At 42.4% G+C, this 18,181-nt stretch overlaps 1 protein-coding gene across 1 annotated transcript in view; it reads left to right on the top strand.

The window, feature by feature from the left end:
- diaph2 (diaphanous-related formin 2) overlaps window positions 1–18,181 on the top strand; it is a 356,685-nt gene that overhangs the window by 302,811 nt on the left and 35,693 nt on the right. The window contains 2 exon segments of the mRNA XM_068715129.1: window positions 12,038–12,130; window positions 13,738–13,788. Coding sequence (XP_068571230.1) covers window positions 12,038–12,130; window positions 13,738–13,788 — 144 coding nt within the window.

Raw genomic sequence — 18,181 nt, 5'->3', positions numbered from 1 at the left:
CCTTGAATAGTTCCCCGTTCTGTGTACTAACGTGTCTCTAATGCAATCAGAGAAAGGACAATCAAATGTCTTTAAATGGATGCTGTGAATGGAAATCTGAACTTGAGCCAGAAGCAGGGTTGGAGGTTACAGCAGCTTGGTATTCCGCTCTTGTGCTCTCTCTCGGTTTCTCTTTCAGCTGTTTGGTTGGAACACACATAGCAGGATATTCAGTGTTTTCTTGTTGCACATCATTCTTTTCTCTTCCTCTACTTCTCTCAGTTGACAGCCTTGGCTTGAGAGTCTTGGCTCTTGTCTCCCTTTCTGTTCTAAAATTCTATGTGTGCTTCAGATATTTTGAGTTAGTTATTTGAGGAGTCTTTTCACATCAATATTTCATGCCGAGCATCAGCCATGTTTTCTGTGAAGGTTGATGAAAATAAGGTAGTGTTCGGCACAAAGAGGCTTTTTTTTTTTTTTTTTTTTTTTTAATTCCTCGTCCCCATTAATTAATCATGTCCAAACATTTTTCACATTCATTTTGCATTTTAAAGATTGAAAGGCTAACTGATGCGCTAAAATAGACCTCATGTTTTGATCCTAACCTTGGTTTCAGACAGACAGACAGACAGACAGACAGACAGATACGATTATTGACCTGAATGTAGCACAGTTTTATTGTTTGTATATTTACAAATCCATAAGGATTAACAGATGGACTAAACATATGGCCATTGTATTATATAAATTAAGTACAGGTCAATGTCTCTTTAATGGATTTACTGATTTACTCAGTTTATTGCTGAGACTTTTTGATGGATCGTACTATTGGTGGTTTGGTGCAATTTAAAGAGGCTATTTTTGAGAAGGGATAGATTTTTATGTCATTTCACAAATTGCGACCTAATCCTCTTCACTTGCAAATGATTAACAATGAAATGCATATTTAATGAGAGTTTAATTAATTTAGCTTGTGCCAGGATTGCACCAGGGTGGGGGAGAGAAAACAGACAAATGCTTTTAGGAAACTGATTTTAAAAAAAAAATAAAAAAATCCCAGTTGATAAAACTTGAGATTATACCCTCTCTCTGGAAGTGCATTGATATGTGTAGTTCTTCAACAAGCATGATTGATAGATGAGACAAGTGCGGAGCTAAACGTGTTTTCCTTGTGAAGTATTAGAAATCCTAATGTAGGAAATTGCTTATGAAATCATTACCCGCTCACCCCATTTGTTTTAATTTGCTCTAAGTGGATTTCCATATTCTCTTGAACTGACCAGATGTTCAACATTTACCAAATCGCTTTACTTCACTGGGAATAACTGTTGAACACTGCAGAATAAACCCAAACGAATGCTTCTGTTTATACATGGTTTAGAATGGTGGTTCATCACAGCGGGATTTTTTGTTTTTTTTAGTTTTTTTACTGGCGACATATGAAACAATGTTGCAAGCTTCATGCCGAGTCGGAGCGCGGAAGAGCATCTGGACTTTGTTTCTCTAAGGCATTTGTGAGGAGTAGCAGGCCCCTCTGGTTGCGTACTCGGCTGGCATCACCGGGGTCAGTGCCCCCCGTCTGGGGCAAGTGTCTGGACCCACATGTCAACTGTGCACCCCAGTCAAATCCACTAAGCTTTGAACGGAGCCGGAAAGCGCACATGCCGCTTTGAGCACAATGCAGCTTGGCATTAGGCACATAGAAATAAACAAACAAGGACAAAAAATAAAAAAATAAAGTTATTTGGACATTTTATTTAGTCCAGGCAATTTGCCCAGGTACTGTACCACAGAGAAATAGCGAAGAACTTTGTGTTTAACATGTTTACTGTCAACTTTTCTCAGGCCTGCTTTATACAGTACGGCTTTCAGTATGTGAAAAGTTGTAGTTGCTTGAGTCACAGCCTAGTTCACCATATAAACCTCTGAAAAACATTGTTATTGCCAACCTGAGGAATATCAAGTTTAGGAGCATATTGGTTGGAGCCTGCGAGTTTTACAACATCTTTTATGGGTACACCAACTGTCTGCTATCTTACCTGACTACACACATTAAATGTAAGCCAACTGGATTTATGTATTAAAGGAAATTATTTTTGTAACTAATCTAAACTCTCCAAATGTAATTATTTGATCGGAAAAAGAACTTGTTTAAGAAACTATGTAAAAACAATTAATAAAATGGACCGAGACAGTAATATTGACACCTTAAAAACACATTAAGAGGTTCCACAGATGCTGCTTTTATGACTAAATTTTACCTGCAAAGTGATAAGTTTTTACTGGGTGAATTAGAGCCCACTCAGCCGCTTCAATCCATTCTTGCAACAGCTTGCAGACACCGGCAGAATGCAGACATACAGCAGGGTTGCTCTGAGGGAATATTATAGTGGAAAAATAGGTTCTGTCAAGGCGTTAATATAACTATTGAACACACATCATTATCATCTTTAATGCGGTTGTCTTTGTTCACACAACAGCTGGAAGTTGTGTATACTGATATTTCAAAATGACTGAGTCCATTAGTGGAAAACGTTGGTCTTATTATATTAAACATCTCACAGCGACAAAGCCACAGATATTTAACAAAATGTCCAATAATTTAAGACGCTGCTTGCAGCGTATGATTTACTGGTCATTATAAGTTAAATGGTCTTATATCTTCAGTTTATTTTAGAAATAATTTGTGTCCTACATTCACTCTCCAGAAGCTTGTTTTTGTGCTGGTAACAGTCGTCTAGGTGTTTTCTTCCCCCCGTTCAGCGAGGCCTGCTGGGACGAGGTCTCCATGTCTCTATGATTCTCTGCAGAGAGCAGTTGGCATGTTGACAATGATGGGCCTGCAGCTTCTATTTATGCATCCTCCTTGTCAACCTCTCACAAGCTGAGGATGACCTAGGGTATGTTTACATAAATAAAAAGTGGGCTCCTCTCATAAAAGCATTCCATTTACAAAAATACAATTCAAAGCAAGTTAGTGTATAGGCTGCGTTTTCAGCGTTTGGGTGTTTTTACATATTCGGACTAAAATCTAAGAAGATTCACTTATAGAGGATCCACATCCACACAAACTAATCACTAATATTATATTGTACAGTATCGCCTGTATTGATTCTATGAAGCTAGCATGTCCTCACCACGGTGTGTTATTTCCCTTTTTTCTGAGTTCCTGTCCGACAGTTATGGATGTTTTGATTTTCTTTTGCTTACTAAAGCACATTTTCCAAATTCCAAGTGTCTATTAGTGTGGCATGCTTAACTAAATTGACATATTTCCATGCAGTCGTCTGACTGGCTGTGGCCGACAGAGCCCCGTCAGCAACGACAGTGGCAGAGATGTGGATTGATGGCTTCGCGTGACACTGACAGCTGCCGGAAGGCCGGCGCATACCTGCGTCGCAGCCGTGCCAGCTTGGTGATCATAGACAAGCGCTGACAGGCCGCAGTGAGGCGGACGGGGTTAGCTCTCTGAGTTTGCATAGTGTCTCCGCAGCACAGTCGACACGGCAAACAATATCACCAGGGGAGATAGCCTTACAGCGACGTGAAGGTCAGAAACTTATGGAGATAAAAGAAATGTTTCCTAGAAGACTCACCATTCCTCAGCTTAGCTTGGGAAATGAAGCCGGTATTAGGAAGCTAAAGCTGACCTTCATGCTCGCTACGGAATATAACAAACAAGGACAGACCTTTCCAGAATGTAATGATGATTTATGGCAAAATGCCTCTGAATTTGCTGCCTGTTTATTCCCTTAAGTGTCATTTTTTTTTTGTCATGCCACTGATGGCTTTCATGCCTGGTTATATATTTGTGGTATCTGATGAGTTATAAAAATGAAGGATCTTTCACTACATCTGCATATGGATGTCGCGGCAGCGGAATGCCAAACTCTGAGGAAATTGCTTTTTTTTTTTTTTTTTTTTCTTCGTCCTTGCATTTGAGCTGTCGATCCAGAGTGCAGGATGTGCAAGGCATGCTCTGGAACTCCTGAGTATAGATTGGTGAATTCCATCATTACCTTGAAAGATGGGGAACAAGGGCATCAGGATTATCGGCTGTCATACACCCATTCTAATAAATAACAGCATATTAGATTGTGCTGTGTCTCCGGTCGAATTCGCGAATCTGCCCCGAGGCGATGATGCCGCCACAGAATAGGGCTCACTGCATCTCAACTAAGAGCAAACGGCGTGAATAGAAACGTGCAGGGAAAGAGAAGTATTCATAAACAAATGACATGCAAGCGTTAAAAAAACATCTGATTGACTGCATGTTGTATGTGAAGGTAAAACAATAAGATGCTCATCCTCCCAGATTGTTCCATTTCCAATGCATTTCCATAAATATATGTCAGCATGAGGAAAACGAGCCTGGCTTCATAGGAATCCTTTTAATATTCTATGATAAATATCATAGTTCATTAGCAATTAAAGGAAACACCAGGGAATAGTCTCGCTCACATTTAGTCTTTCTGCCTCTTGCAGTAATTTCTCAAGCTAAATATGTATGTTTATTTTGTGTTTTAAATCTTGCGGCACACTCTTAGTATCGAGAGAAAGACACAGAGAACACTAGGGAGATTGCACCTTAAAGCTTTTCATCCCTTTTATCTTCAACTTAATTTAGTTAAGGTCACAATCAAGGAAGTGAGACATGCATCAGATATCTCTTTCCTGTTATTCCAGTCTGTCTGCGTCTCACACTCACTATACTCATCTCGCCATGTTTCATTCTCTCATCCCATTGCTTTCATACATGTTCTTCTTCTTCTTCTTCTTCTTCTTCTTCTTCTTCTTGGTGAACTCAGCTCTGGCGCGGTTGAATCTCGTTAATTTGTGGGATGGTTCAAGTGTCAGATCATTTCCCCTCCCTGATCTGGACCTCACCCGTCGCTTTACAGTCAATCACACCTAATTACTTTCACTACAAAGACCATCAAAGCCCATTGTCAAAGCCATTTAGCTTCCCCAGACAGCAACGCCTTTCACTGATGCAAACAGCCCACATGTTGTTTGGTTTCGGATGTTGTCTTGATCAAGATTCGAAAACTCTGCATCCTCTATCCACAGTAGAGAAATAGGTACACTCAGCTGCTCTGGATGAATGGAATATACTTCCACATGCCAAAGCCCCTTTGACATCCCTGTCATTTTAATAACCTGATTCATTTAAGTGACATTCAGTTATGCCAAAAGTCTGTACAGTTATGATGCCAGTTTAACACTGTGATCAGACCCTGTGTTGTTGGCATGGCTATAATAGATCAGGGCTGTTCTGGTCCATACGCCAGGGCTGGACAGTAAAAGGTTTGAGGTTCACCCGGACTGCAATAGAAATGTCCGTCACCTGCAACTCTTCATCTAACCAGCTCAACAAAAAAAAAAAAGCACTGGAATTGTCTATGACTAAGCAGTCCATCACCAACCTCCGAGGATTAAAGTAATACTCCACCCCCCCAAAATGATCATTTGTACATCAATTACTCAATTAAAAAATGTGAATTTGAGCGTATGTTTTGAAACTGTTTTGTTAAACACAGCCCCAAAGTTCTTATATGGATTTAGATGAGGCTGAGTAATTCATATACAAATGGTCATTTTATGGATGTCCCTGGAGTCTATTAGATTAGGTATAAAAAAAAAAAGAGAGGAACATGTCTTATTAAGCTAAACTCCAAACCGGAGCGACTCTTATATCACACTGGCGCTACAAGTTGAACATGATGAGCCTTGTAAAAATGGTGCCGTAAGACCACACATTTTGATCATTTTACAGTGAGCAGACACCATCAGCGTACGACCCCTGCTGTGAGGGGTTACACGGTTAAAAACAAAAGTGTCAATGGTGGTCTCCTCCTCTGTGACGACAGGCTCTTGTGGTCCCTGACATGTTGACCTCATGTGGCTCAGAGAAAAGTGTGTCAACTTAACATCTGTCCGTGCCGTGTCGGAGCTCCTCCCTTGTGTGTTGGTGGAGTTACTGGGCAGACTAGCCAGAAGCAGTGGATAGATGGCAAGAGCAATATGGTAACTGGGGGGGGGGCGGCCCGCAGGCAGTAGAAGTAAAATATTATAGCCGAGGAAGCAGAGTGGGGTGACTGGTACATTGCGAGCCCCCCCCCCCCCCCCCCCCCCCCCCCCCCATCCCATCTCCCAACCTCCCCTCCCTACTGTTTCTCACTTGGGGCCTGGCAGCATCCATCCAGATGGAGGGTTTATTTTTGTTTTTGTTTGTTTACTTATTCATGCATCCAGCTATTCGGGGCATCGCAGGGGCTTTCGTTCCACCACAGAATGCAAATCGCCACGGCGGCTAATCCACTTTCATCTCTCCCTTGTCGACATCCAACTTCTCTCCACGTTTCCCACAGTCTCACACATTCAGGACATCTCCTTCTTTCAGGGTACGGGATCAGGCCTGCAGTGACCAGGCCAGCCTAACTTCAACACTCATCTCTACTTCATGCATCTGAAAACACAATATACCGCTCACCTCCCACCCACCTTTCCTTGTCTTCAAGACATTCTGCCTTCTCCACATTTTCCCTTCCTCTCCCTCTACTGACCCTGGCGCCACGTAGGGGCTCATATCAAGAGGAAAGTAGAAGCTGCACTGCCATTCCCCTTGGAATGGAGGGTTGTGGGAGCATCCCTAATTGAGTTAGGGAGGACATGAGTGGGTTTGCCCATCAAGTTGGTACAGTAAAACAATTCAGATGAATCAGCAAGCAAATCTGTCTTTTTTTTATTAGCCATCTTACCCTTCCATTCCCCTTTTTTCCTCCTCTCTGTTTCAGTGAAGCAGCATAGTAAACATGCACACCTACAAATTAAAGGCCTGTCTGAGAAGTTTCTCGGGTCATTGTGTCAAAGCTTTTGTCAGAGTTGGATGGTTGGACTGTAGGGAGATGGAGGGGGGAAAAAAAAAAGGGGGAGAGAGAGTGAAAAACAAAGGAAGGACATCTAACAGGTGCACGGCTGCTGTCCTTCGGGCGCTTGAGTTCTCTGTGCTTTCTGTGGCGGTACGGTCTCTGTCTGCCCGGGCCTTAGGAGCTGCTGGGATTGCAGGTAAGAGGGCGAAGGGAGGGGGATGACGCCGCTCAAAGCCAGACAGCGGGAGAGTAGACAGCCGAGCGGTAAGAGTACGGCGATAGAGAAATGCAGCTGGCTGTGTGTACGTCTAGGTGGCTGAGCCTGAGATGTGGAAGTAACACAAAACCAGGTGCGATGCAAGTGAGAGTAGAGAGCGGGAGACGAGATTAAAAGAAAGTGTGGTTGTTGCTTCTCCACCTGGCCATAAAGCACCCCCCCCCCCCCTCCCCCATCCTCCTCCTCCTCCCTCCACCAAGGCCTTTGTTTCACGGCTAATGGTCCAGGTTAATTGCACAGGTGACTCTCTGTGGGGGAACAGATGGGCTCAAATGTGTTCAAAAACAATCTGCGGCAAGCAAAAAAAAAAAAAAAAAAAACTAGCGACGACTTGTTCCTCTCCTTTTGAGTCGTCCTTTTCTTTCTAATCATCTCTACCGGAGTCGTGGAGGGCGACTTGGGTGAGGTTAAACTCTCATTGCGTTCTTCTCACACAGTGGTTTCAATTCATCAAGCACAAGGCCTGTAAGCACTCATTAGATCTCATTACACTGCAAATTAGACTCAGGAATTGGCTACTGGAAGAGTGGATAGTAGTGGATAATAGACATATCTCCTATGCCCAATGTTCCTCATGTTAAACACTTTAATTTGTTTGAGGAGGGGAGCGCACTACGCTTTTATAAATTCAGAGGATATAGCTGTGATTGATTAAAATATGTGACTATGATAAATGTCATTATTTTGTATTCGTACACTGTTGTTTATCTTTTCAATTAACATGCCACCGTTGCAACTAGTTTCGCTCGGGGCATAAAAGATGTCATAATTTGCCATTATATTAGAAACCCACATGTGTATCGGACAAAAGCTTTCATGAATTCTAAAAAAATGATTTGTGTCTCTTGTCCCCCATGAATCACGAAGGCTGCATGTGAGCCGTCAGAAATTGAGTTCTCTATCGATCTGCCGTGTTGTTTTTTTTTCCTTACCTGCACAACATGCAGGAGATGACAGATAGCAAATTGAATTTATGAACAAGCTTTGTTGACACTGCAGCATAATTGTAGGAATGCCATGCTTTTTGGTGTTTAAGCCCAGCGGTTTCAGTCAAATACATACGAGGTTTTCTGCTCGGGTGATTGAGTGAAAGGCGTTGTCACGTTTTTTTTTTTTTGTTGAGGCGACAGCTGTTCTTTTACTTGTACTATATTTTGATTGTTGCAGATGACTGATTGTAATTGGCAGACGTAAACAAATAAGATGTCAGGTTTTTTTTTTTTTCATAATTTAAGCTTGTTTGTTTGATTCCTAATTGGTCCTTGGCTGTGGTTTTTAGAGCTTTGTATGGGGGGGGGGGGGGGCTTCGATGATGCATCGGTTTTATGAAAGACTTGGCTAGCTTCCCGCATCTCCTCTAACTGATCTTGCCATGAGCAGCCGTGAGTATAGGTCATCCTGCTGACATTAGTTGGAGTGTGCTCTCTACCCGCCTTCCCTCCAACTATCCATCCCACTCTGTCTTTGTTTGTCAAACACTCATTTGCCATCTGAGAAATCTGTCCCATAAATTTCCATTAGTTAAGCGGAACCGATTGTCTTACAAATGCACAACATGCGGATCACTATAAATGTATAGGCAGGTTTTTTAAGTGTAGGTGAGTGTCTGTGTTCCTGTGCTTGCATACTGCACTGTATGTTTTAGAAATAATTAAATGTCACAGGGCTCAGGCCGTCAAGTAGCCAGGAAGGTGTTTTACGACCTTGTGTCTTGCCTCGCTTCACTAGTCTCCCTCAATAACCCACTCCACCGCACCGACTGGGCACCCAAAGAAACACTCTTTTCTCCCTAGCTTCCTTCTTTACTCCGTCTTCCTCCCTGTGCTCTGCCTCCTCTCGTATTGTTTTCTCTACATCCTTTCTTATATACTTTTTTTTTTTTTTACAATGTCTGTACTTATTCGTTTCTTATCCCTCCCTTTCCTCCCTTGCAACTGTTGACACTTGACTTTGTGCTCTGCTCCTGGGATCGGCGAATAGTACTTCGCAGTCGCTTTCTTCCACTTTTACTGTAGATACTTTTTTTTTTTTCCTTCTTAGAGAAAAACTAATCTAGTGTGTTACGTTTATATGCCAATCCTGCTGAGAGCACATCGCTCTTGTTATCCCTTCTAATTAGAAAATGTGATAGTTCCACTTGTAAATATTGCAGAGTGAGCCAATCCCCAAGGCTCTACTGTTACATTTGGGACAGCCTCTGGGTCCACCTGATATCCAGGTAAAGGAGGGGTGGGGGGGGTGCTATGGTGGACTGGAGGTAGGCAGGGATCAAAGAGAAAGATATGGAATAGGTACACCATCTCTCTCTGGGAGGTAGAGTTTCACAGAGCTTTATTTCTGCTCTTAAAGGTTTAACTGTTTAAGAAAGTACCTAAAAGTGCAAAAGCCGCAACCATGTTCCACACTTCCACAAGATTTAATAAGATCATTAAAGGACCCCGAGGCTGTCTGTTGAGGTGCCCACCAAGGTGTTTCATCACTGGAAGGGTTTGTCAATGTCTTGGGTCTTAGCCCGTCTTAACCCATTTAGAAAGCAATTTCCTGTGAGCAGAGGGGATCTTTCCTCTTGAGAAAGATCTTTGGGCATAAAAGGTTAGCTTTTCTGTAATTCCCCCTGCATGCAATCTACCACTGCTGCTAATGAGAAGAGGATGAATATTTGCCCTAGGTTTAACGGCTCAAAATAAGACAAGAGTAATTGCGGGAACGTGGCAGAAATGTCTGCTAAAGTGGGCAATGTTACAATAAGTGATGAAGGAAGTTTGCTCTGAGGATTGCTGGAATAAGCGTCGTCAAATACTATTCAGCTTTATTTCTTTGTTAAGGGCTTACCTTGTCTATGTTATATATAAACACAAATGCATATACATAATAGGTTCATAGTCTGAAGGCTCATTTGTGACAATTTTGTGTTCGGAGTAAGGCCCGCTCGAGTTTAAACTATGGTCCAATAGGACATAGTTAATTGAGCACTGTGGAGTGACTGGGGAGTATGTTTCCCACTTTAGTCATTTCGGTTCTTTGTGTCTGCAGTCCTCCTGCTGAACCCCAGTCTACTAGGGCTCACAAGCCATTACGAATGATGAATTGCGCTACAGTTAAGCTAGAAGTAGGACAAATTGATCAAAGTGTCAGGTGCCCCCTGTGATGTCTAGGTCTCCGAGAAGAAGGCAGTGAAGAAGGGGCTGTCAAAAAGTTTCTTGTGCCAAGGTGGTTGTGGATAAATGTTTACCTGCCACTTAACACGTTCTACCTTTTGTCAGACTCACAGTGTGTCCTTGCTAGCCTACATAAGGAGAAGTAGCTAAAGATCCTGGGAGTTGATACGGTTATAGTAGCTGCAAGTTGTTCACCATATTGTTCTTTTGGTCCGGAGCAGACAAAACCCATGCCCCCCCCCCCCCCACACCCTCCTTTTAAACCAATGAGCTTGCTATCTGAGGTGTAGTGCTGCAATTCGAGATAAGCACTACTTGGCTCGGCTTTGGTTTTGTTCTGATAAAGCTGGTCTAATTAAGCTTGATTTAATCGGAATTGCTTTTAAGCACAGCACACAGCCGGAACAGATACTTTGATTTCAAAGTAGCCCTTGGGAAGGACTTGAGGAAGAAAGAGAGGGAATGAGATAGAGAGCAAAATTAGTGTGAGTACGAGTGAAGAGTTATTTTTTTTCTAAATTTGCATAAGACATGTTTCTATTCTTAGTTGTACTGTCTCCTTTCACTTGCTTGAATGATTGCAGGTTTAGGTGGTTCGTTGCTGGATGAGAAGGGGAAAACATGTGCAACGCTGACTTATATGCGCCATTTCCTTAAAATAACCGTGTAGCATTTCCGCGTCAACGTGTTTTGTTCATAAATTCAATTTGCCCATGTGTCGTGTCTCTTTGAGCGCACGCGAGTAACAAAAGATGTCTCACCCCAGCGTCTGGAAAAGTGCTGCGTGCTCAAAGTAGCAGTTGTCTCCACTTATTTCTTCTGAATCTTTCCCCTCAGCCATAGCTGCAAGCGCAATCGAGAATTTCCCTGGACCCTGATGGTAAACATTGGGGAAGAGCTAGTTCACTCATGTACGCAAAAAGAATTGATGGCCAAGTCTCCAGCTCCACAATAAGTCACCCTAATGATCCTAGTTTAAAATAATGTCTGTTCTGGACCAGAATGATAAAAGGGGGTGCCCCTCTGACTCATTAGTATTGGGGGCGTAAAGATAGATGACCCAGATATAGAACCTGAGCTTGTTTCTGAACCCTGTTTCCATCGAGCAGCATGCTGCATGAGCGCAGTGTGGCCACGGCTTGTCACGCTGTTGGCCTCGCAGCGCATCAAGTACCTTCCGCACCCGTCTTTTCAGCCGTGCCGACTGACTCCAATTCTCTAGTTTTCATGGATCCACACGACAGCTGGAACGGTGGGCCGGGGGAATGTTTTTCGAAGGCCGGTCCTGGTGTCATTGACTGAACAATGATAGAGCGCCCGAGTATTGAGCGGGCTCCACACTAAATCTTTGTAAAGAGCACTTAGCTCCCCTGTGTTAGCCACAGAAAGAATATCTGTCAATGACCATCAGTGGATGCTTTCATCCTGAGGCTCCTCTGCCTGTATTAGTTGCTAAGCTCTAAGTGTATTTTTCCTCCTCCCCAGCTGTGTACTGAAAAGGACAGGCCTGAGTGACAGGCCTCTGTCTCACTCACACGCTCTATAAAAGGCTCGCTTATATCACGCTCAACGCTCTCTTGCAATCTTGTAAGGAGAATTGTTCATGCACCTTTTGATTAGAGGGCATCCATTGCTTCCACCTAGAATTGGACCTTGAAGCAGATACGTCTCTGTGTTTAATGCGTTCATGTACAGTTATGTTAATGTGTGCCCTGTAAACAGCTTTGCCTCTGTTATCTGTTCTCTTACAGAAGGAGATGAAACTGGTGTGATGGATAGCCTAATGGAAGCTTTGCAGTCCGGAGCAGCCTTCCGTGATCGGCGAAAACGCACACCGCGCAATGGTAAGTCATTAACAACAATGTATTTATGTCCCGATTCCTAATTTTTGTTATTTTTGTCAGTCTCACCTGTCTGCAGATTCCTGTGCGTGTGTGTGTGTGTGTGTGTGTGTGTGTGTGTGTGTGTGTGTGTGTGTGTGTGTGTGTGTGTGTGTGTGTGTGTGTGTGTGTCCTTTTAAATTGGTTTCAAGGATTTGTGACATAAAACACGAACAAGTACGGGAACATATGCACTTACAGGAAGATGTCATGGAAACCAGCTCACATGTGGCCCAGTGAAGGTCATGAGCGATTTATTGTCCCGTTGCCATTCATGAAGCACTTATTATAATGTAGTCATGCTGGTTGCAGTTGGACTGAGAGTGATTTAGTGTAATTCTGGACTTTACACATTCCATTCTGCCATGTTGAATGGCACAGTACCCAGAGGAGTACCACCTAGTAGGGGGTGCCAGGGTCAATTCATATGCAAGTCAGAGTTCTGCAGACGAGCTACAGGTGCTGCCTGATCTCCACACTGGCAATCATGGCAGGAAAAAATCTGACCAATCGCTGGATTGGATGTTTTGTAGCAGTAGACAGACGCCACACTGCGAATCAAGCTGTAAAAATCAGCAATCATTTTAAAGTTAAACAGGTAATTTTTTTTGTTGAACCCATATTTTTAGACTGTTGCTGATCAATATTTGCCTTTAGAGATCTTGTAGAGTCATAATACAATTCATATAATTCAGCAGATAGACTCTTCACTATTTAATGCAGATTGACTTGCTTTGATTAAGTGTTTTAAGTCACTTAATTTCTTCAAGTCATTTCAAATTCAATCAATAGCGGAATCAATGTTCTCCGTTGGTTTACAAGATATGGTGCATTTAAATCGACACAAAGATGATTAGCAGTAACGGAAGAAGATAAGCCATGTCCTGTGTGTTTTCTAAATTTGCATTTGGCAGTGAAAAGGTACCTGATTGGTGACATGGCCACGACATGTTGGTCAGGTCGTTTCCACCTCGGCTGGGTCCCTTTCTCTTACGCTTAACCTTTTTCTACCAATGATACCTTTCTTCTTTTATTTTGCAACACTCACATTTTGCCATAAGTCACATATGCACTGTGATATCGTGACTCTGATCTCTCATCTTCAGTGACAAAATTGGTGCAAGTGTGTGTGTGTGTGTGTGTGTATACAACACAGTAACTAATTCCAAAATAAAATTGTGACTATAAAATCATGATTTTGGGCAATATAGTGCAAGTAATTATATATATATACAATTATATTTGAATGTTCTTTGTTAATCAAGGGAATTTCATAATCCTGCTCATCAATAGACATAACCAGCACCATGTTTCGCTTGCACCTTTTTTTATCACATATGTCTTTGTGTTTGGTTTTAATGTGAGCCTGTGTCTGTGTCCAAAAGTGAGTGCAGGTGTCTTTGCAAACCTGAAGGGTTTTTGCCAGACTCTGGGAGTGGTTCATTCCTGCCAAATATCTGAGATGTGTCACTTCTGATGCCTTTTTCTCTTTTCCTTTTTTTCTCCATCCTTCCCCTCTTCTCTTTATAATTTATTTTTATTTTATTTCTTCATCGCCAACATTGCTACAGGTGATCAAAGCCCTTCCAGTCCATCCTCTCGGTGGCCGGGTGCTAACTATGGTAACAGAACCCTAGGTGTGTGTTTTTAACTACCATTTATAAATGCCGACCCAGCACCAACCCCGCCTCCTGCTGCATCACTCACGCATTCCTTCCTGTCAGAAAATTCATGCTGAGCTGGTTTACTACATGCAGAGTCCTGTGCTGAGTTACTGAATTTGACTTAGTAAAGCATGAAAAGGTTTAATATGGAAGATTTACTCTATGTAAAACCAGGAAAACTTTAGCTGGATGACAAAATTTGAATTCAAACTAAGACCAAACCTGGTTCTTATTAACACACACAGCTCACTGAAAAAATAAACATGTTACACAGCAACTGTTATAGGATACGATCAAGTCAAACTATTCCACAAAGAACTGTGGAAAGCTGAGTAGATGTCAACACCAGTGGAGGTCAAATTTATGAGTCAGCGTTAACAAAAGTCTACGAACAGAAAAAAACAAACATTTATCTTCAATAATGCAGCATATTTCATGTCCAGGAATACATCTTTTTTTGAGCATAAAATCCCATTAAAATGTGCAGCAGTAGAGAAGAAAACTCTTAGTTTACTACTACTTGTACTGCTGAGTGACATGATGTAAATCTGACATTGAATACCTTTAAAATCCAATACAGTAAAGTACACTAGTATTGAAGTTGCCCTTGTGTCAAATGTTTAATCTTGTAACACCAAATACCATTTTGGATTTATTCAGCATACTTTCTGTCTTGTAGAGCAGCTCCAGTTATCATCTAACCGTCTTGCTTTTCCTGTTAGCCTGTGCTGTCAAAGCATGATATCACTTCCTGTCTCGTGGCCATATTTAGGCAGAGTGAAGCATCCCAGATATGCCTCATTCTGAGTCCTTGCTATGCTGTGCGGGCCTTCTTTGAGGCAACTGTGGCTGAAAACGAATTGCCTGATCCTGTGTTCTCTCTCTCTCTCTCTCTCTATATATCTATAATATGCTTAATCTGTGTTGGTTGCATGTCCAAACACTGTGCTTGTGTATACATGGATGACAGTGTATGTCAAGAGCACGTAGAGTGGGACGCTGAACAATTAGCTAACCAATATGTTTGTCCTAACTGCCCGCGAGCGAGTACCAATTAAATACCGTTAGGCTCACCTCTATGCACGACATCATCTCTAGAGCCAAACTCCTGGACAGCTTTCCTCTGTTGTCCGGAGTTGACATCCTTGGTGACAGTCGCAAGGTTGATCGCACTTGCTATGTTCAATTTTTCAACGACATGAGGGTCGAGAGAGGCTCCGACTGACTGTAACTGCGTGGCAGTTTGGAGTGTCAGGCTCTCTCGTCGTCCTTGGAGAGGGTACCATCTCGTCCTGGTAAGGATGAAGCTGAGCATGAAGTTAAGCTTTGCAATGTACCAATTTAAGTTCTAACCTTCCCCTATAGTTATGAACTCTGGGTAGTGATCAGAAAAGTAGTTCATGGGCAGAAATGGCAGGTTTTCCTGTGTTGAGGTGTCTGGTTTCCTCCTGAGGGAAAAAAAAAAAAAAAAAAGGCCCTCAGTAAAAGTGCAGCTCTTTTGTGCCGAAGAAGTCAGTGGAGGTGCTCTGGGCATCTGATCAGGATGCTCCCTGATCATCTCTCTTGATCTCTTTATGTATTCTTGACGCGTCCAAATGGGAAGAGAGCCAGACCAGGAACTTGCTGGTTTGATACACCCTGCTTGGATGAAATAATTGTAAAGCTAAATGCTGTGTGCCTTTGTTTATGAATATACTAGATATTTGATTGAAGATTTTGTATTTTCCTATTCTTAACGAAACCAAAATAACTGTGTTCCTTATGACGGCGCTCTCCCCTGCATGGCATTGTGCTTTGTACCCTTCTCAGTGCACTTTTTTTTTTTCAAAGTGAACATCACTATGCTCCCAGAATGTATTATGCACGGTCCCCTGATATGGACCTCAAAATGTGGTTTGATAAACAGCTGCATGGATTCTCTACTCTAAAGTGATGAGAGGGGTAAATCCTTTTGACATGCCGGCTCCATGGATTTTTTTTTATTTTTTATAAATGGAATCTGGAAGTGACTTCAGTTGTTATAGGGTATGGGGGGAATTTGTGCATACACATTTCTGTTTGTGTGCTTTCATGAAATGAGATAAATCCCCCCCCCCCTATGTTCTATAGCAACTGCATTTAGAAACAAAGGGAAGGGACTAACTGAAGTTTTAACACACAGTTAGGACTCTATAAAGGAAAACAATTAAGTTCCCCAGTGACGGACGATTTTGTGACAAAAGGCATCTCTGTCACCGAAAGCTTTCTTTGGGTTGTTACTTCTTTCTGCAGCGTGGCAACTGCCTGGCAACGCTTTAGTCGGTATTTAAAGAATGACGGCATAATGTTAGGGTCAGCGCAGCAACATGAATGTTTCTATACTTCTGTTGTGAAAATATTTGCTTTCTCTCTGACTCTAGGACTGGTGAAGGAGGTTCTCCGAGCCGTTGTATCAGACAGTGTGCCAAATCTATTCACTGCTGCTCGTCATGTCTGTTGTAATCTCATGCTTTAAAGCTTGATTAACCTCCTGTCATCTTCAAACGAGCAGCGTGTACAAAAGAGAGTCTCTCAGAGTCGCGGAAGAATCTTCGCTTACGTCGAAGAACTTCATTTAAGCCCGGCATGCCGTTTTTTTTTGTTTTTTTTTTGTCTAGGCTAAACTATACTCCAGCAGAGTACCTCAAGTGTCAGGCTGAACACAATTCTAGGCGCTGCCAGTCACAATTACACCCAATTCCAGAAGCATTTCCTATTTCCTTGTGTCCACTTTGTGTAAGATGGAAAACCTAACCCGGGGGGCCACACTCATGTGTTATGCAATTACACCAGCCAGTCCTAATTCAACACACAGAAGCTGGATGGATTGATGGAGACCAGAGAAGCCACATTTCTGTTGTTGGTTCAGTCTCATTTCAGGAAGATAAAATACAGTTTGTGTCGTCAAATCCGGTTGACATTACTCTTTTTTTTTTTCTTTCTTTGCAGACAGTGTTCTTTATGTTTAAGTTGCTAACGATAAAAAAGTTGTCCTACTCCTTTTCTGTCTCCTATTCCCTTTCTGATGAGACAGTTACCTGGGTATCTTGCAGGAGATTGGTGGGTAGAGAGCAGGAGCGTCTCATACATCCTGGCTCATCGATTTTCGGTCAGGGATGAAAGCCACAGACTCAGTAGGTCTTTCATACTGGGGGGCATCCCAAAAGACACATCAATCAGATTTCAAACAGAACCAAGCCAATCTTATTTTTTTACTGCCTTTTCAACGTCATTACAATCTCAAACCAGGGCCTGTCTCCTTTATATCTCTGCCGCACTCTTCTGCTTCACCTTCACAGGTCAGTCCATCAAAAGTTCCCTCCTGTGTTCTATATAGTAAGCCTCTTAAGGACTTATTTGACATTGAACAGGGAGGGATCATCTCATGCCCATTAAAAAATAGAGATGCAGTGATATAATGCTTGTCAGGGTTACGGAATTTCAGCCCTACTGTCTAATCCCCCGAAGCCTGGCAGTTAATTCAGCTGGTCAGGCCAGAGAGTAGGCCCCCTGTAAGTTTAATGAAGATTAAATTACCTATTTTTCTCTCATCAAATTTTTAAAGAACAAAGGGGATGAATTTGCAAAGAGGCAAATGAAAAGACCAAAGGGAAGTGTCTGTAAGGATATGATGGCAAAGATAAAGAATTCCCCCTTGTTCCCCCCAACCTCATTTGTGACATAAATGATCTTTTAATACTTATACATATTACTCCTATGTTTGTTATCCCCATCACCTCGATATAGACGGACGTTATATGTTCAGCCTGGCAGCTATTTTCTTATCTTTCCCCTGATCTGGGGGAAAATCACTGTTTTGTTTCTTCAATAACATCACAGGAAGTGATAGTGATCGTAATTCCCTTAGCAATTAATTTGCTCACACATATGTTGTACCCATCGCTTTATCTCTCTCTTGTTGTCTCTCAACCTACAGCAGTTGTTCTCCTGTACTGTTTCACACACACACACACACACACACACACACGCACACACACCCACGTGCAAGCTTGTGTCACTTATCAGATAGGGACTGTTGCTGTAGGGTGTCTCCGAGTTGAGGGCTAAAGCCCTTTGCCTCCACAAGTTCCTAGCTTCCACTTCAGGGTGTTGATAGATGTTATTCATCGGGGGCAACCCTAGAGGCGATCCTGCAGGAAGTGGCGCTAACATGATTTGGGGCGAAGAGACCCAGAGGGGGTGTTGGTGCCTCTCGCTAGCTTGGATCGCTTAGTAGATGTGAGATATCAATAGAGTAGATGAGAGCAGAGCTCTGTAGAGACGTGCTGCTTGAAATCTATCACCTGCTACTCATAGATAAGGATATATATCA

This window comes from Cebidichthys violaceus, unplaced genomic scaffold (assembly GCF_023349555.1).
Source record: "Cebidichthys violaceus isolate CVI_PGR_0920_01 unplaced genomic scaffold, fCebVio1.0.p SCAF_2, whole genome shotgun sequence".
In the NCBI taxonomy this organism is placed as follows: domain Eukaryota; kingdom Metazoa; phylum Chordata; class Actinopteri; order Perciformes; family Stichaeidae; genus Cebidichthys; species Cebidichthys violaceus.
Note: the sequence above shows the minus strand (reverse complement) of the source record. Positions and strands in the feature narration are given on the sequence as shown.